The following is a 20092-nucleotide window of genomic DNA, read 5'->3' as shown; positions in this document are numbered from 1 at the left end:
AAAACCACAAATGTATTTCCACTGAGGCTCCAGTGTGAGAACTTTAGAGCCATCTCCTGTTTACAAATGAGTTAGGACTTTACAACAATGTATGAGTGGGAATGACAGAGCGGCATCCCTTCTCAAGTAGTTAAAACAATGCCCTAAAAGTTATGAATGTGAAATTCATCTGTTGATATAAAAAGTAACAGCTTTAACAATAATATAATTATTTCTTACCCGTCTCTTCCTTTGGACCGAGGTGGGAAACAACATTAATACAATGATACAATATAAATCAAATACATCAAATTAATTAAAAGAGCATATAAAACCAATACAACATCAAAATAACAATCAGGACATCTTAAAATTATTGGTTTAAAATTCATCTGGGTAGGCCTGCTGGAAGAGGCTAGTCGTTATAGCTGTCTTAAACTCGGAGAGAGATTTAAGCTGATGGATCTCCTCCGGCAGGGCCTTCCACAGTCTGGGGGCGACGGAAGAGAAGGTTCTCTGGGTAACAGTTGTCAGCCTAGTTTTGGCTGACCGAAGAATATTTTAGAATATTAGAGGCAAAATAATTTTCCTTTCTGAATTAAAATCATGGCATGCCTAAATATGAGTTCCAGTGCCTAATGTCAGGTTTCAAAGTAACCCACACAACTGAACTATCCACGCAATAACTTTTCCTGACTATCCCTATGTGATAGGGAGGGGGGGTACCATTTTTCAGCCCAAAGGCCAAATTCCATTTTTGCCACTGTTAACAATTTAGATAAGGAAGCTTGTCTACTCAGAAGTAAGCCTGAGCAGTTTGTCTACTCAGAAGTAAGCCTGAGCAGTTTGTCTACTCAGAAGTAAGCAGGACTGATGGCAGCCAATTCCAAATTCACATTATTCCTGAGGATTTTTTCAGAATCATAGAATCATAGAATAGCAGAGTTGGAAGGGGCCTACAAGGCCATCGAGTCCAACCCCCTGCTCAAGGCAGGAATCCACCCTAAAGCATCCCTGACAGATGGCTGTCCAGCTGCCTCTTGAAGGCCTTGAGTGTGGGAGAGGCCACAACCTCACCAGGCAACTGATTCCATTGTCGTACTGCTCTAACAGTCAGGAAGTTTTTCCTGATGTCCAGCTGGAATCTGGCTTCCTTTAACTTGAGCCCATTATTCCGTGTCCTGCACTATGGGAGGATCGAGAAGAGATCCTGGCCCTCCTCTGTGTGACAACCTTTTAAGTCTTTGAAGAGTGCTCTCATGTCTCCCCTCAATCTTCTCTTCTCCAGGCTAAACATGCCCAGTTCTTTCAGTCTCTCTTCATAGGGCTTTATTTCCAGACCCCTGATCATCCTGGTTGCCCTCCTCTGAACACGCTCCAGCTTGTCTGCATCTTTCTTGAATTGTGGAGCCCAGAACTGGACGCAATACTCTAGATGAGGCCTAACCAGGGCCGAACAGAGAGGAACCAGGACCTCACATGATTTGGAAGCTGTACTTCTATGAATGCAGCCCAAAATAGCATTTGCCTTTCTTGCAGCCATCTCGCACTGTTGGTTCCTATTCAGCTTGTGATCTACAGCAATTCCAAGATCCTTCTCGCTTTTAGTATTGCTGAGCCAAGTATCCCCCATCTTGTAACTGTGCATTTTGTTTCTATTTCGTAAACGTAGAACTTGGCATTTAGCCCTATTAAATTTCATTCTGTTGTTTTCAGCCCAGCACTCCAGCCTATCCAGATCACTTTGAAGTTTGTTTCTGTCTTCCAGGGTATTAGCTATCCCAACCAATTTGGTATCTTCAGCTCATTAACTCTCCCACTTTCTCCCATCACTATCACATACGGAACATTTCTCTTGACAAAATGGCCTCCAAGAGACCCTGCCATGGGCGTATATGGGGCCCCACTGCGTGATGGGTTCCTAATTTTGTCAGCCTCCCAAGAGAACATTCTAGCCTCTGGCCACGCTACCACCCACTTACCCGAGTGACGTCATTATAGCCTCTGTCACCATCACGCGCTCCTGGGTCAAAGATTCAGCCTCTTTCACTGCAAGAGAACAAATAACGAAAGTCGAAAACATTTTAACAGCATGCAGAACGCTGGCAAATATTTCCCATCCTTTGTAAGCTTGCTGAGGTTATGGTGAGGGAGGCTGCAGATATCAGGTTTTTAATTTATCAGATAAGCTGCCCTGGCTCAAGTCAGACCAATGGGAAAATGTTATCTTCATCTAACGCAGCCTTCCTCAACCTGGGCCGCTCCAGATGTGTTGGACTGCATCTCCCAGAATGCCCCAGCCGGCTGGGGCATTCTGGGAGTTGTAGTCCAACACATCTGGAGCGCCCCAGGTTGAGGAAGGCTGATCTAACGCAACCCAAATTACAACCTATAATTTGCATTTCACTGCCCTTCTCCCATTCTTATAAACTTTTTAGTCATGGATTGGCTTACTCTTATGGACAGTTAATTAAACCTTATTTTATCCGTTAGCTCTTCGTCCATCATCATAGCCCACATTTTAGTATTAAATGCGACCTTGATACGAAGTGTGATGTTCAAATCACGAATTCGCCGATACTGTCTTTCCTTTGGCCCCCATAGATTTGAATTACATTGGCCGATAGGGATGCTGGGTGTGGATGATGGGATTTGTAGTCCAATACGTCTCGCAGCCACTTGGTTGGAGAAGGCTGGCATACGCTAACCTCTCCTACCTGTGGAAGCCTGTCAACGTTTTGCTGAGGGAAGCCGGAGGAAAATGCACCTATTGCTGCAGCCTCTTTCAGTTGGTGCGGCCCAATTAGCCTGCTTTTACTAGCTTCGAGAATCATAGAATCATAGAATAGTAGAGTTGGAAGGGGCCTATAAGGCCATCAAGTCCAGGAGAGGCTCTCCTAAGAACCCGTACATCTGCCCTGCAAACGAAACTGGAGGCCACTTCCTTAGAAAGCCTCTAATCCAGAGCTCTCTTGGTGACTAGACAACACAACAACGTTACAGTACTGTCTCCTCCGAGTGGCACAAGCTCTCCAAGATCTTTCCCCGTCTGGCTGCCTGAGACCATTTGGTTTAAAGGTGTTCGGGGAGACCATCTGTCCACCGATCCCCAGGATGTGCCACCCACTTCATAAGCCAATGGGGCCTGCAGTGCCCTCTCCTTTCCAGTCCTTCGTGCTCTGTGCTCCCAGTAGGAGAAGCATTGTCTACTTCTAGTCCTGGTTTCTAATTACCAGTTGGGCTTGAATCTTGAACACATCCCCTCCTCCTTCTCATTGCTTATGTCATAAAGACAGGCCCTTCGTAACAGAATTGTTTTGAGGGTCTCTCTTGTGCCTCTTCAGACTTCTCTCTGGCCTTCCTGATTGATTGATTGATTGATTGATTGCATTTCTATACCACCCAATAGCCAAAGATCTCTGGGCGGTTCACAAGATTAAGACAAGTCAAAACAAAACAACAGTATAAAACTATAATATCATAGAATCATAGAATAGCAGAGTTGGAAGGGGCCTGCAAGGCCATCGAGTCCAACCCCCTGCTCAATGCAGGAATCCACCCTAAAGCATCCCTGACAGATGCTTGTCCAGCTGCCTCTTGAAGGCCTCTAGTGTGGGACAACCCACGACCTCCCTAGGTAACTGATTCCATTGTCGTATTGCTCTAACAGTCAGGAAGTTTATATAAAATACAATATAAAAGCACAGCCAAGATAAAACAGCAGCAACGCAAACATACAAATTTAAGATACAAATTTAAAACAGCAAGGTTAAAATTAATTTATAAACTGTTAAAATACTGGGAGAATAAAAAGACGGCACCTTTCACTAAAGCCTGGAAGCTGCCTTTAATCTTACCTCACTCATCCCCCTCACCTTGAACCTCAGTTTTGCTCCAAGTGAAGCATGCTCAGAATTTCTCCACGCAGAAATCCAGAGAGCATAACTAACAACCAATATTTTATGAACTAGCCGACACATGTAAATACTGGATCTATTAGAAAAAAGAAGGCAGTGAGAAACTTACCATCCAGAACTTCCAGGGAGGCACTGCAGATAGACTGGCCAGCCTCATTGGAGGCAATGCAGGTGTAGTTTCCACTGTATTCCTTCTTCACATCCAGTAAGATTAGACTATAATGCATGTTGGAACTGGCAAGTTTATAACCCGGAGTGTCTGACTTGATCCAGAGGATGTCTTCTCCATGGGTCTCTTCTTTCAGCCAAGTCACCGAAGGTGATGGACTTCCTAAAGGAAAAACAGTGAGTTGGTAGCATGAAAGCACTCCAGGGCCACCAGACGACCTCTCCTCAATCCCCACCCTTTTTGTGAAGCCTTTGCTTCCCTTGTCTTCATTCCCAAATTCAGCAAAATCTAAATTTGCTCATATTAATCCCCTGCTAAACTTGCCTCTTCTTGTCATGAGAGCATAGGAAGAGCCATGCTGGATCAGACCAAGGTTCCATCTAGCCAAGCATTGTGTTCTAACCAGTTGCCTGAGGGGAGCCCACAAGCAGGACATGAGTGCCATAGCATCTCATCCTCATATTCCCCAGCAATTATTGTACGAAGGCATACTGTCTCCAACACCGGAGGTCGCGTACAGCCATTAGGACTTGTAGCCATTGATTGTCTTCTCCTCCAGGAATTGATCCAACCCCCTTTTAGAGCCATCCAAATTGGTGGCCATTGTTGGAATCCTGAACTGGATTCAGATTTTTCTTTTTCCATATTTCTGGACTGATCTGCAAAACCTGGATAAAGTGTGGAGTCAGCAAAAGACTATTACTGAAAAGGTCAACTTTGCAGATGTGCTTATTTGAATAATTGGACTATGACATAGTGTGAATTTTCTATTAGTGCCAATTATGTGTTGCATCATTTGTACTGTGAAGTGTATATAAAGAGTGTTTGGAATCACTGCAACCAGATTAAATAACCACTCTTGTTCCTGTGAAGCCTGCTGTTAGATGTATATCTTGTGACCATATGTGAGTATTGATTGTACATTGTAATTGCCATAGCGAAGTTATTTTGTGCCAGTAAAGTATTTATTTTTGTACACTACAAACAAAAATTCTCTGCCTTACAATTCTTGAGTCTTTGCTGTATTTCATAGTTAAGATCCGCTGTTACTCTGCTATCACTGTGAGTCTGTTTAAACAGCAGTTTATGTTCTGTGATTACCCCGACAGCCATCACTACATCTTCTAGTAGCAAATTCCATAGTCTAACTATGCACTGTGTGAAGAAGTATTCCCTTTTATCTGTCCTGAATCTCCCACCATTCAGCTTTTGTTGTGTCTTTCTCTCTCTCCTCAGTGTCAAATTTTAGACTGTAATCTCCTTGGGGCAAGTACCTGACTTTGCATATGCTGAAAAGTAAATCTAACAACAACAACAGCTTTTTGCTTCCACCAGGTATGGAAGGGCAAAAAGAAATATTGCCTTTAAGCACATTTACCTTCAACTTTCACAGAAAGGGTAATGCTGACACCTGTCCTCACTTTCTTGTTGGTAAATCTTTCCAGGAATCTTGGTGGCACCAGCTGCTCATGGACAACTGAAAATTAAGTGGTTTGGAGAAAAACATTAAGTATCTTTTGGCATTAATGGGTATTGAAAACTACAGCTCCGAATATATTTACTCAAACTAGGCTCCAGTGACTTTACTAGGATTGCTTTAAAACTTGTGGATTTGTCAGGGCTAGTGTGGTGTTAAAGCCAGTGTGGTGTAGTGGTTCAAGTGTCGGACTGGGAGTCGGGAGATCCGGGTTCTAGTCCCCACTCAGCCATGGAAACCCACTGGGTGACTTTGGGCCAGTCACAGACTCTCAGCCCGACCCGCCTCACAGGGTTGTTGTGGTGAGGATAAAATGGAGAGGAGGAAGATAATGTATGCCGCCTTGGGTTCTTTAAAGGAAAAAAGGTGGGATATAAATGTAAGCAAATAAATAAATATATAAATAAATATTCTAGAGCAAATGGATGTTAGACTGCAAGGAAGGCTCTCATTTCTATTACTATCCCTGTTATTTCTTTTCTCACCTTTTTCTGGTTTCTCTTCTTCCTCACCAGGCCCTGTAAACAGAAAGAAGAGAAGAGTAACCACCATGAATTGACAGTTGAAAAGTTCTGTGAATTCCAGGGGACATAAGGTAGCTAAGATTCATTCAGTTCCATTTGTATTGCAGCACACATCACCCATATTACATAGGATAGGGTGACCATATGAAAAGGAGGACAGGGCTCCTGTATCTTTAACAGTTGTATTGAAAAGGGAATTTCAGCAGGTGTCATTTGTATATATGGGGAACCTGGTGAAATTCCCTCTTCATCACAACAGTTAAAGCTTGAGGAGCCCTGCCCTCTTTTAAATCTGGTCACTCTAGTATAGCTCCTGCACCTTTAACTGTGATGATGAAGAGGGAATTTCACCAGGTTCTCCATATATACAAATGGCACCTGCTGAAATTCCCTTTTCTATGCAACTGTTAAAGATACAGGAGCCCGGTCCTCCTTTTCATAGGGTCACCCTAACATAGGATCACCAACAGAACAAAGCTTGTAAGGCCACGATTCTAAGCTTGCTCATGTAGAGGTAAGGTGCCACTGAAACCAACAAAACTTAATAACACAAGATGTTCAAGTTGCATTCAGGATTTTGCAGGTTTCAGACATATATGGCGGGTTACCAAATATATAAGATTTTAAATTAATGTAATTAGGAGCATAGAAAGAAGTACAGGGTAGAAGTTACCTTTAACTTCAATGGTTTTATTATTAAGTAAGACAGCTGTCTCTCATATATATATATATATATATATATATATATATATATATATATATATATTTACTGAGGCCCAGTATTGGGCAAAAGGCAGGATACAAATAAATAATAATAATAACAATAATAATCTATATAAATAAAAATGTAAATGTTCGTTCGAAAGTTCTTCACCGATTGCTTTGAAATTTTGACACATTGCATTCGAATACGCGAGCGTTGTTATGTAACTATGTTCTATATGGGGTCAAAGGTTTGTCTTAAAATCGAAGAAATAGGCCTCCTAAAAACCAGTCCTGCTGATCATTGTGACATCACCAACCAGTAGGCCAATCCGCTGCCTCTGCCTCCTCTCTTATTTGCATGTTCTCTCCTATTTGCTCTTATAGGTCATTGTGACATCGCCAACCAGTAGGCCAATCCACTGCCTCTGCCTTCTCTCCTATTTGCATGTTCTCTCCTATTTGCTCTTATAGGTCATTGTGACATCGCCAACCAGTAGGCCAATCCACTGCCTCTGCCTCCTCTCCTATTTGCATGTTCTCTCACAATTGGCTGAGTGAATATAGATGTCACACCTGTGACAGTTACACGTTCTGAAGAAAGGTAACTGCCAGGAGTTTCCACTAACCTCCTCACCGTAAAAACATCCTTTTTAAAAAACCAAACAGTAGGCCAATCCACTGCCTCTGCCTCCTCTCCTATTTGCATGTTCTCTCCTATTTGCTCTTATAGGTCATAGAAGCAACAATCTTGACAGGACCTTTCAAAGGTGAAGATGTCCTCATTCCTCGCATTCCTATGATCCCAACAGATATGCCATTTCAATTTAAGAGATTGCAATTCCCAATTCGATTGGCGTTTGCAATCACCATCAACAAAGCTCAGGGCCAATCTTTAGAATTGTGCGGTTTAGATCTAGACACAGATTGCTTCTCACATGGACAATTATATGTTGCGTGTTCTAGAGTCGGCAAACCAGACAATCTCTATATCTACACAGACAATGAAACAACTAAAAATATTGTATATCCACAAGCATTGAGAAATTAAACATATTAGAAACATCCGCTTTGTCTTTTCTTTCTTTTCAATTTAACCAGACTGAGCCACAGCAACGTGTGGCAGGGTACAGCTAATAATAATAATAATAATAATAATAATAATAATAATAATAAAGGACACGTTTCTTCCAGTCTGCATTTGGTACTTAGAAGAATCTTTGGTTTCTGCTGCATATGTGTGCGTGTTTAAATTATAATTGTGTTTTCATAAATTTTGTAATCTTGTAAGGCACCTTGAGAGTGTGTCCAGAAAGGTGGGTTAAAGGTCATATCAATAAATATGATAGGCTATGTAGAATTGATCCATGATTGGATGGATCACCCATATAATTAATTATCTATGTAAGGGAGTAGTGGTATGAGGGGAAAACAATCACACCAAACAGAATTTTAGTAACGTGACTGTTTATGTCTGCCCCCACCCAAAAAAATGGGAGGGGCGGAGCCCATCACTTTTCTAGTTTCTACCTCAAAACGGAAACAAGGTAAGATAGAACAAGGTAGACCATCGTGAGACAGGTTAGTTTTACCCTACTGATGATGTGTTGTTGCGCCAGTAACCCTGCTTGGATTCCTGCATTGAGCAGGGGGTTGGACTCGATGGCCTTGTAGGTCCCTTCCAACTCTGCTATTCTATGATTCTATGATAATATTTGGAACAGCTCAAATTAAAATCTGGTAAGAATCTCAAGGGCCAGAAAAGCTGTTCTGTGGGTTGGCTATCCCTGAATTAGTTTCTATATTTATTATAGATATGGAAAAAGGAAAGGAACCTCTCATGCAAGCACTTGAGTCATTACTGACTCCTAGAGTGATGCCTGCTTTCGCTGACGTTTTCTTGGCAGAATTTGTAGCGGGGTGGTTTGCCATTGCCTTCCCCAGTCGCAGTTACCTTTCCCACAGCTAGCTGGGTACTCATTTTACCAACCTCGGAAGGATGGATGGCTGAGTTGACCTGAGCCAGCTGCCTGAGAACCAGCTTCCACTGGGATCGAACTCAGGCCGTGGGGAGAGTTTCGGCTGCAGTAACTGCTGCTTACCACTCTGCGCCACACGAGGTTATACGGATACAGACATATATAGATCTATCTTACTGGCTACATGGCAATAGGAAAACCATTTGACATCCTGCCTTTGACATTTTTTTGTTGACGGTTGTTGGCCTAGCATTGATAAGCACACCATAAGGCACCATTTCAATATCACATTGCTAACCTTTGACGAGCAATCTGGCCGATGAATACGCAGAACCAGCAGAGTTGCTAATAAATACAGAATATTGACCCGCGTCCTCCTTTGTGACACTGAGAACTTCAAGAGCATGAAACTCTCTCTTGTCAGTTTTTAAGAGTCGGTCTGATGCATGCAATGGCTGGCCATCTTTGAACCAGTAGAGACGAGGCTGTGGGTAACCTATGCAGAGAAATTTCAGTTAGGAACTAGAGGAAGAAATATATAAAAATATAGCAAAGTGGTAATGAGAAGAGACTGATCCAACCCCATTCCTTTTAACACCATCAATATACTGCGCCTGTACCTTCTCAGGCTGTGAGTTCTGTCAATGCTCTGTGCCACAACCGGGGCCACAGGGTTCTGCTATGGATCAGAGCTTTAGTGGGGGTCAGATTTCTCAAGGAAGCAAGATGGGAAGAGGTCAGGATGATGAAAAACTCCAAGTGGCCAAACAGAGTTCTCTGTGAGTTGCTCTAACAAGGAGCAGATCAAGGCTGAGCCTTAAGTAAGAAGTTGCCTGCCTTTAGGCTGGTTGGCTTAACTTCTACACAAACGTTTTGTCTCTTGAAGGGGCCTGACATTCCTTAGCAGCCACAAGCTGCAATGATGTGGGAGTGGTTGTGGCACGTGACTGTCGTCATGGCTGAAGACAGCAAGGCAACTTCCTCTGGACACAGGACTGATTACTTCTGGGATCTCTCTGGGGAACTGGTTCTTGGGGAGATGGAAGCCTCATTATGCCTTTCTGTGACTGAATCCTCTTCCTGAGCTTCTTCTGATACCAAGAGACCAGGATGTTACGAAGATGAGGGTTTGGGGTCCTGGTTCATGACAGTACCTTGGCCAGACTTTCTCACTAAGCTATTTGCCTCATTATCCACTGAGGATCAAATCTGGCTACCAATTAGCTACCAAGCCACATACAAAGTTATGTCGCTATCCTATAAAGCCCTAAACAACTTGGGACCAGAATACCTAGCAGACCACCTTCCCTTATATACACCCAGGTGATGCTTAAGATCTTCAGAGGAGGCCTTGCTAGCCATTCCAAAACAAACAGAATATCGCCATGAAGAACTCTGACAGCAGGCCTTCTCTGTAGTGGCCCCCCACCGTCTGAAAAATCCATCCCTGTGCGGTTCAGGAGGCAAAAATGTGGCATCTTTCAAACTTCTCCTAAAAACGCACCTTTTCACTCCGGCTTTCCCTGGGCTGTAAGTAAACTAACTAAGCTGCTCCATTTTGCTGCTTCTTAATAGTTTTTTTACTGCAGTTGTTTCAATGTTGTGCTTTTAATGCTGTGTTTTGAATATTGTTGTCTAAATGTATTTTAATACCGTGAACCGCTGAGGGATTTTACTATATTCAGCGGTACATACATGCCACGAATAAATAAATAAATAAATCTGCAGTTCGATGTTCAGCCACTGAACTAACAATCCTCTGATTGATTGATTGATTGATTGCATTTTTATACCGCCCAATAGCCGAAGCTCTCCAAGGGAAGACTAGCTATGATGCATCAGGAACTCAAGCCTTTGCTAGACCACAGGTTAGCCCCTTGTGCATCCAGACGACGCATAAGGGATCCTGGCGTCAGGCAGGGGTCAACCCTCCCTTGCTCCGGGATAACAGGCACCACTTTTGGCCCGGTATTTCCCGTGGTCTCGGGCTGAGCCCAAGATCGCGAGTGTGTAGCCCGTTCCGCCGCTTTTCCCGGCTACAGCAATTACTCATGAGTAGCCGGGAAAAGCGGCGGATGGGGTGCAGAGCTCCGCAGGACTGCTGTGGCCATCGGGGCGGGGAGGAGATCGGGGGGGAGATCGGAGCCAGGGGGAGATTGGGGCAGGGTGGGGAGATCGGAGCCGGGAGCGGGGGGGAGCAGGGAGAACGATTTTTTTTTTAAAAAAAAAAACTTACCTAAGCGCACGAACGGTTGTGCGCATCCGGCTCCTTTAAACATAAGAAAAATTGGCGATGCAGCGGGGCTTTCCTGCAGCCCATCGCGTCTGATGTGTGGATAGGAGCGACAGCCCGTGCTACTTTTAGCATGGGCTGGCCCCTTCTCACCACCGGATTATCAAGTAGGTCTAGCAAAGCCCTCAATGTTAGAATGCAAGCACAGATCCAGCTACATCCCAATCGCTGGCAAAAAAAATATGTGTGTCGTTACAAATTGTACACAGCACTTTGAATAACTAAAGGGATCCTGTCAAAAAGTTTGACGTACAAAACAACTGGCAAAGACTGGACTTTCCGTTACCTTTAACCTTCAGGTGGAATTTGGCCAGGGGTGCTCCAGGGGCTACGTGGATGTCATGAAGTTCATCCAGAATCTGTGGCAGCTGCTCCTCTTCAGTCATGGATTCCGCTCCTTCTTGTTCTCGGCTGGCTCAGGAAAGAAAGGGGGAAAGTGACTTTTGACCTACCATCCAAGACCCTGATGAAAATCCAGTGTCTTGCAAACACTGCAAGAAGAAGTTTTTGTGGCCACAAGCGGTACAGGAAGCCCACCTGGCCTTTGTGTAGAGTGGAACTTCGTTCAAAATTTGTTGTGTTCCATCTTACATATTTACTGTATTTAAATAATGCTGCCCAATAACATTGTTCTCTGGATGGCTTACAGCATAAAGTGATAAAATACAATTTAAAAATTCAACGTCACGAAACAACAATTCGGGCATACAAAAAAAGGCAGAATAAATATTTCCAGGTATCCAATTACGATCCATGCAGTAGTTCCAAAAGAGAGGCAAATGGATGAATCCAGGCCACTTGGGTACCACTCCATTGACACCTCCCCTCAGACAGCACGGATATGGGATGAACTGAGACATTAGATAAATTTGCAGTGGCTTTTCGGGAAAAGAAGAATGCCTTTACAGACTGAGGCCTTAGCTAGACCTAGCAATCCAGTGGGACAGAGGGGTGAAGACCTTGCGATTTTTTTTATCACGAGATCTCCCCCTCTGTTCACACGCGGCATGCGACGACCGCAGAGGGAGAGGCGTCGCACCCGCCATTTTTATTTGATTTTTAAAGAGACCAGAGCGCACGAGCGCTCATGTGCAAAACTTAAGTACTTTTAAAAAAATAATTCTTTTCCCCGCTCACCCCAACCCACCCCCGATGGGCGCAGAGCTCCTGAGGAACTCTGTGCCCCATTCGCGGGTCCCAGCTCCTCGCGAGGAACCAGGACAAACTTGGCACCTGGCCACACATTCTGTGGTCTCGCCCGAGACAGAGGAAAAACCGGGCCTAAAGTGTAAGGCGAGTTCCCAGGGCAAGGGAGGGATCCCCCCTCCCTGATCATGTGCGTCATGTGGACGCACAGGGATGATCCCGGTGATCATCCTGGGATTTTGCCACATCTATCTATGGCCTAAGAGCTTTATCACACCAGCGTTATACTGTGCAATCACTGCGAATTGCGTGCGAAGGACTCCGAAGTTTTCCAGCTTATAATCTGCTTTGATTGTGAAGTACTCCCATCATGCATCCTGCTTTAATTGTGCTACAAAGGCAAAAGACTCGCCGTATTTTGCTACTAGCTTTCGAGCGTATCGTTTGTTGTTTTCCGAGCGGCCACTGGGGCGCAGGAGCAGGATTTGAAGAAAAACTAAACAAATCCTTACATCTGCGTAAGCTTTAAAGATAAAGACATCAAATTCGGCACAGTAACAGATATTAAGGAGCGCTTTAAGCATACCAAATTTGAATCGGATTGGGTCATCCGTTGATTTTTTTATGATTTTTTTTTTTTTTTACATTTCCCCCCTTAAATCCATTTCCTGGTATGCAAAGGATCGCTGTTGCCCGGTAGCAACAACAACAATGACGACGATGGCTTAGCGCTGTAGGGGATAATTCGAGGGAAACAGGTACGTGCGATGAAGCTATAAATCTCTCTGGCTCCATCTTACCTCCATCCTAGCTTACCTGTCCTTCTGCACTATAGGCCCCACTGTTCCCGATTATGCTTTGCAATCTTAGCAACTTCATCATGCCTCCCAATAGTACTGAGAAGGCATCAGGGTCTTGGATTTCTTTGCCCATGTGCAATGCAACTGCCGATAAGAATGGCAGTACCAAAGCAAAGGGTTCCGATTACATCCCTTGTCGGGATCAGCCACATAACGATAACATCTCAGGCAGCTTTCCCCAACTTGGAGCCCTGATGGCTGTGAATGATGGGAGTTGTAGTCCAACCCATCTGGAGGCCACCAGGTTAGGGAAAGGCTAATCTAAGGGCTCAAACTATGCAGGAATTGATACAAAATACCATCAGCATCCCCAGTCAGGAAGAGTGATTGATCCTTTACAGCAACCTTCCTCAACCTGGGGCGCTCCAGATGTGTTGGACTACAACTCCCAGAATGCCCCAGCCAGCTGGCTGGGGCATTCTGGGAGTTGTAGTCCAACACATCTGGAGTGCCCCAGGTTGAGGAAGGCTGCTTTACAGTGTGACAAATAAGTCCCCAAACTTATTCAGGGATCCTCCGAGATGCCATAAAGATCAGAGTAGCTGTTGAGGGAGGTAAAGAAAGATGGAGAAAGGGAGGTGATGGGAATGATTCGAGCTAAATGCTAAAACCTTTCAATTCCAGCCGAGTCCTCTTCGTCATTAGCAGCAAAATGGCAAAGACTCCAAAACAGTGTGTCATTTACCTGGAAAAATACCCTTTAGCGCTGTAGTAGGACGACGTCTCTGTTGCATCCGCGGCTGTATCATAATCTGTACTGGTCACTACAGAATGGGGAAAAAAGATTCCATATGTGGTATGCTGCTTTATATCAAGAGCTTCTTGTATAGGGTGACCCAATGAAAAGGAGGACAGGGCTCCTGTATCTTTAACAGTTGCATAGAAAAGGGAATTTCAGCAGGTGCCATTTGTATATATGGAGAACCTGGTGAAATCCCCTCTTCATCACAACAGTTAAAACTGCAGGAGCTATACTAGAGTGACCAGATTTAAAAGAGGGCAGGGCTCCTTCACGAGCTTGACATTGTTTTTAGTGCAGCTCCAGTTGAGGTGTCCGATGCCACCATCTGCCCAATTTTGTGGAATCAGTTCCAGTTATTGCGGCCTGATGATGTGGTCAAGATGCTTGCAGCAGTGCGACCGACCACTTGCCCTCTCGATCCCTGTCCCTCCTGGCTTATAAAAGCAAGCCGAGGGGGTCTGACTGGGTGGGTCCAGGGGGTGATAAATGCTTCCCTCCAGGAAGGGGTGGTCCCTGCTGTCCTTAAGAAGGCAGTAGTGCAACCACTCCTGAAGAAGCCCACCCTGGACCCGATGGTATTAGGCAACTACCGCCCAGTTGCTAACACTCCTTTTTTAGGGAAGGTACTTGAGAGGGTTGTGGCGGAGCAACTGCAGGCACTCTTAGAGGATACTGATTATCTAGATCCATTCCAGTCTGGGTTCCGATCTGGTTACGGGACTGAATCAGCCTTGGTCGCCCTGATGGATGACCTTTATCGAGAGAGGGACAGGGGGAATGCAACCCTGTTAATCCTGCTCGATCTCTCGGCGGCTTTTGATACCATCGACCATGGTATCCTCCTGGATCGACTCCGTGGGATGGGCATCGGACGCACTGTGTTACAATGGTTCCGGTCCTATCTACGGGGTTGTTTTCAGAGAGTAGCATTGGGTGACCAGTCCTCGGCCTCCTGGCAATTGAGCTATGGAGTGCCGCAGGGCACCATCTTGTCCCCAATGTTATTTAACATCTATATGAAGCCGTTGGGAGCAGTCATTAGGGGATTTGGAGTTAAAGGCCACCAATACGCTGATGACACAGCAGCTCTATCTCCCTGTGACAACTGAATCAGGTGAGGCTGTGCAGGTCCTGGACTAGTGCCTAGACTCAGTAATGGTCTGGATGAGGGCCAATAAACTGAGACTGAATCCTGGCAAGACGGAAACCCTATGGGTGAGTGGTTCCCGAGTCTGGGAGACAGGCTCATTGCCTGTTCTGGATGGGGTTGCTCTGCCTCTGAAAGAACAGGTTCGTAGTTTGGGGGTACTCTTAGACCCATTTCTGTCGTTGGAGGCTCAAGTAGCCGACACGGCTCAGAGTGCCTTTTACCATCTTCGGTTGGTTCGCCAACTACGGCCTCTCCTGGACAGGGATAGCTTGACCACGGTGGTACAGGCATTGGTAACCTCAAGATTGGATTACTGCAACGCGCTCTATGTGGGGCTGCCCTTGAAGCTGCTCCGGAAGCTAGAGCTAGTGCAGAATGCTGCAGCTCGGCTGTTGTCTGGAGCTGCCCCTTTCCAGCATGGAACTCCTCTGCTGAGGGAACTGCACTGGCTGCCTATTCGCTACCGGGCCAGGTCGAAGGTTCTTGTACTTGTGTACAAAGCCCTAAACAACTTGGGACCAGGATACCTGAGAGAGCGCCTTCTCCCTTACCAACCTGCCCGGTCACTGAGGTCATCCGAGGGCCTGCTCCTGGTGGTTCCACATAGATCCATCCTCCGATTGGAATCCACCAGGGGAAGAGCCTTCAGCGTGGTGGCCCCCCTCCTGTGGAATTCCCTGCCTCTGGAGGTCAGGCAGGCGCCAACCTTGTACTCCTTTCGGCGCCTCCTGAAAACATCTTTATTCCAAGAAGCCTTTCTTTAACATGCAGCCTTGGATTTCTGTTTTTGCTTCTTTTTCAATTTAGTTTTAACTGTTTTATTCTGTTTTTATTTTCATTTTACCTTGTACACCGCTCCGAAATTTTTCAATGGGGAGTGGTATATAAATATTCTAAATAAATAATAAATAATAATAAATCAATCCATTATGACCTAATAGTTTGTAAACATAAGAGCATAAGCAGAGCCCTGCTGGATCAGACCAAGGATCCATCTAGTCCAGCACTCTGTTCACACAGGGGCCAACCAGCCATCGGCCAGGGACCAATGAGGCAGGACATGGTGCAGCAGCACCCTCCCACCCATGTTCCCCAGCAACTGATGCATATAGGCTTACTGCCTCTGATACTGCCTCCTATTCATTTACTCATGCTAAATATGCCGCACTGGTTGAGATACACTTCACTCTCCCACAACCCTATTCCCACCCCATGGGGAAAAAAAATACCCCTTACAGTCCACTCGTAGCTCAGCTTTTGTCGAAGAAACGCCCATGCTGTTTTCAGCCAGACAGCGGTATACGCCCATGTCAAGGGGCACCACAGCTGTGATGATGAGCTGGTGGCAGCCTTCCTGATCTTCGTTGATCATGTAGTGGTCATCCTCTTCAATAACTCTCCCATCCTTGAACCACCGGACAGTGGGGGTTGGTTTACCGATAACCACACAGTCAAAACTAACTGGATAGCCATCTTGCACTTCTTGGTTTTGAAGTTCGGTTATGAAGATAGGAGCTGGAATGGTTTTGATGACGATAATTACATTTCGTTTCATTGCCTACATTTTTATACCACCCCGTAGGTGAAGCCCTCTGGGCGGTTAACAAAAATTAAAAACTATTAATAACTCATTATACGAAATACAAAAAGAAAGGCATTTATGTAAAACCACAGACAACATATATTTAAAAACAATTTGTTAAACCAATAATAAATAATTACAATAACAATCTACATGTGCGTGTGTGTGTGTGTGTACATACAACACCAGATTATATTGGTGTTACAGATGGGAATCCGAGCTCCCAACTCATTGAGGAATCTTCATTGGACCTCGGATATGGATGCTAATTGGTTTGATCCAAGGTCCACATAACACTGGGCCCCAAGTACTCTGTTGAAAGCCTTGTGTTCTCTACTTACCAGTATCAGATGTTAGTAAAGGTGGTGGAGGCCGTTTCACCAAGGTCCGCAGTTGCCCTGGAGCGGGCGGCGTGGCTTTCCCAATACGCAACTCCATCTTTCTAGGCCCTTGATCCAGGATGTCAATCTCAACGGGAATGCCCATAGCAGCAAACATTTCCCTAAACCGGCTAGCAGCTGTTTTCGCCTCCAACATAACTTCAAACTTGATGTAGATGTACTTTTCGTCTTCCCGGTAGGTCTGGCGGTCCACCACCTCTATCTCTCCCTCGTCCGCACTGACAAAGAGTTCCTCTTCCACATCCGAGATCTCTGTGGAGATCTTTGATTTGAACAGCTTGTGAAGACGCCTCCCTGCTTTACGGAAGGCGTCGTCCAGCTCACTGCCGGAAGAGCTCTCTGTTTCACTCTCAGGAAAGTTTTGGTCAGGCTTGTGCTTCCGTACGGGTGCTTGAGGCTGTGGAGACACCATCACCTTGGCACTGTGGGACACCTTGCCGAATTTATTGGACGCCTCACAGGTGTACTTGCCTATGTCATTCATTTCCAGACCAGTGATAATCAAGGAGCATGTCCCATCACTGTAATTGTCTATATGATAATGGCGCCCATCCAAAACTTCATTGCCATCTTTCAACCAGCGGACCTTCATGTCCGTCTTGCTTTGAGCCACACATTCAAGATGGAGGGTGCCTCCTGGCTCACCGGAGAAGTCCTTGAAGGTCTCAGCAAACACCGGGCATTCTTGCTGCTTGATTTCCTTTCTTACTTTGTACCCTTTGAAAGCGGCCTGAATTTTTACGGCTGCCTGAGCCATGGAAGGGTCATCCAAGTCTCCTTCTACAGTTTCTGGCTCAGCTGGCTTAGCAGGAGGAGGTAGCTCAGTGCCGGTCTTCTCCCACTGCTTATAGGTTGTCTCTGCAGAGACGGTCTGAACTTTGCTAGTGACGCTGGCAGAGGATGAGCTGGCCTTTTTGAGGTAGTTGATGAAGGAAGGAGTCCCAGCTCTTGACTCATCATCTGAACTGGTGACGGAGTAGTCTGCCTCTCCTGCTTTAGCCGACTCATCACAAGTAGAGTATCCCTCAGAGTAGTACTGGATTATCTCGGCTTCTTCCTTCTTCTGCTTCTTGTCGTCCTCTTCTGGCAATTCGCTGATCGAATCCAGGGTTGGCTCGCGACTCATCCTACGCTTCTTGGCAAGCGCTTCCCATAAGAGGTGGAGGTCGCCCTCCTGAGCCGCTTCAGGGGGTAAGCTGGGTTGCACCTGCTCATCCACGATCTCGTCCAGCTCATTCGCCGTCCGTGTCTCCTCCACCCCCTCCTTTAACATTGACACTGTGGAAACTAAAAAGGAATGACAAGGTAAAGATTTATTATTTCATGAAGGGGCAGGAAGCTTGCCAGGTTCAAACCGGGAGAGAGTCCCGTGCTTTTTAGAACTCTCTAATAGAAATGCAATAACAAGAAGTAAATGAAGAATTTACTAAAATTGCATTTTTTGGGGGGGGGGGGGTCATTGCATGCCTATAGCTCCAGCATCAGCAACAGACCTTCAAGTGATTTGTTCAGCCAGTTGCCATTTCTGAAAAATGCCAGACAGGTTGCATTTTAGCGTGATCCATGCAGATTCTATTTATTATTTTTTATAAATGTTCTGAGTTTATTCTGTGCTCAGTGTTGGGGTTTTGTGGAATTTCATGTGCTGTGCATGAAGAATGATAAACACTGATATCTTGGGACCACAATACCTGATGGAACGCCTCTCCCGACATGAACCTACCCGTACACTGCGCTCAACATCTAAGGCCCTCCTCCGAGTGCCTACTCCAAGGGAAGCTCGGAGGATGGCAACAAGGGAGAGGGCCTTTTCAGTGGTGGCCCCCCGACTGTGGAATGATCTCCCCGATGAGGCTCGCCTGGCGCCAACATTGTTATCTTTTCGGCGCCAGGTCAAGACTTTTCTCTTCTCCCAGGCATTTTTAACAGCTTTTTAACAGCTTTTTAACAGCATTTAACAACGTTAAGTTTGTTTTTAATGGACCCCACAATTGTTGTTTTTAAATGGATACTGTTGTTTTTATACTGTTTTTATGTGTGTGTGTGTGTGTGTTTTTAAATTGTATACTTTTAATGTTTACTATTTTTAAATGTTGTAAACCGCCCAGAGAGCTTCGGCTGTGGGGCGGTATATAAATGTAATTAAATAAATAAATAAATAAATAAAATATCTAAAGGGGTTTGCGAAAACACGGAGATGAGGTCCTGAAGGAAGAACTGAAGGCAGATATGGGCACAGAACCTCTCTCTGAACACTTTAATGGCCACAATGCGCATGTCTTTTTTCAGACACATCTCCATGAGCCTGAGGGTAAAAGCTTGGGCCTTAGCTAGACCTAAGGTTTATCCCGGGATCGTCCCGGGGTGATCCCTGTTCATGTAAATGACACACAGGGGATCCCGGGAGCAGGCAGGGGCGACCTCGGGACGATCCCGGGATAAACGATCCCGGGTCTAGCTAAGGCCTCAGATTCTCATGAGTTCAGATTCTTCTCTAGGCAGACATACTTCAGAATTTATTTATTTATTTGTTACATTTATATACCGCCCCATAGCTGAAGCTCTCTGGGCGGTTTACAAAAGTTAAAAACAGTAAACATTAAAAGTATACAAAACTAAAAAAAACATAAAAACAACAGTATAAAGACAACAGTATCCATTAAAAACAACATATTTATAAGAAAAGGAATTGAGAATAAAATGGCCAGTATTGTACTGCCCTTATACAAATTGATGGTGAGACCACACTTAGAATGCGGTGTACAGTTCTGGTCACCTAAAAAAGGATATTATAGAGCTGGGAAAAGTGCAGAAAAGGGTGACTAAAATGATTAAGGGGCTGGAGCATCTCCCCTACGAGGGAAGGTGACATCAACTGGGATTGTTTAGACTGGAAAAAAAGAGACTAGGAGGAGACATGATAGAAGTGTACAAAATGATGCCTGGTGTGGAGAATGCGGAGAGGGAGACATTTTTCTCCCTCTCTCAAAATACTAGAACCCAATGGGGTCATCCCATGAAGGTGATGGGTGGGAGATCCAGGACAAATAAAGGAAGGACATCTTCACACAGCGCATAGTTAAATTATGGAACTCACTACCACAAGATGTAGTATGGCTTTAAAAGGAGGTTGGATAAATTCCTGGAGGAGAAGATAATCAACGGCTACAA

The 20092-nt window shown here is 45.1% G+C and overlaps 1 protein-coding gene across 1 annotated transcript in view; it reads right to left on the bottom strand.

Annotated features, from left to right (window-relative positions):
* The window catches only part of OBSCN (obscurin, cytoskeletal calmodulin and titin-interacting RhoGEF), a 244447-nt gene that overhangs the window by 43218 nt on the left and 181137 nt on the right, over nucleotides 1-20092 (bottom strand). The window contains exons 64-72 of the mRNA XM_063122933.1: nucleotides 16862-18208; nucleotides 16175-16453; nucleotides 13732-13810; nucleotides 11327-11451; nucleotides 9046-9243; nucleotides 6028-6060; nucleotides 5444-5542; nucleotides 4006-4227; nucleotides 1962-2028 (exon numbers count right to left, since the gene is read on the bottom strand). Coding sequence (XP_062979003.1) covers nucleotides 1962-2028; nucleotides 4006-4227; nucleotides 5444-5542; nucleotides 6028-6060; nucleotides 9046-9243; nucleotides 11327-11451; nucleotides 13732-13810; nucleotides 16175-16453; nucleotides 16862-18208 — 2449 coding nt within the window. The remainder of the gene's footprint in view (nucleotides 1-1961; nucleotides 2029-4005; nucleotides 4228-5443; nucleotides 5543-6027; nucleotides 6061-9045; nucleotides 9244-11326; nucleotides 11452-13731; nucleotides 13811-16174; nucleotides 16454-16861; nucleotides 18209-20092) is intronic.

This window comes from Elgaria multicarinata, chromosome 1, assembly GCF_023053635.1.
Source record: "Elgaria multicarinata webbii isolate HBS135686 ecotype San Diego chromosome 1, rElgMul1.1.pri, whole genome shotgun sequence".
Lineage (NCBI taxonomy): Eukaryota > Metazoa > Chordata > Lepidosauria > Squamata > Anguidae > Elgaria > Elgaria multicarinata.
This window is presented reverse-complemented; position numbering and strand designations above follow the sequence as displayed.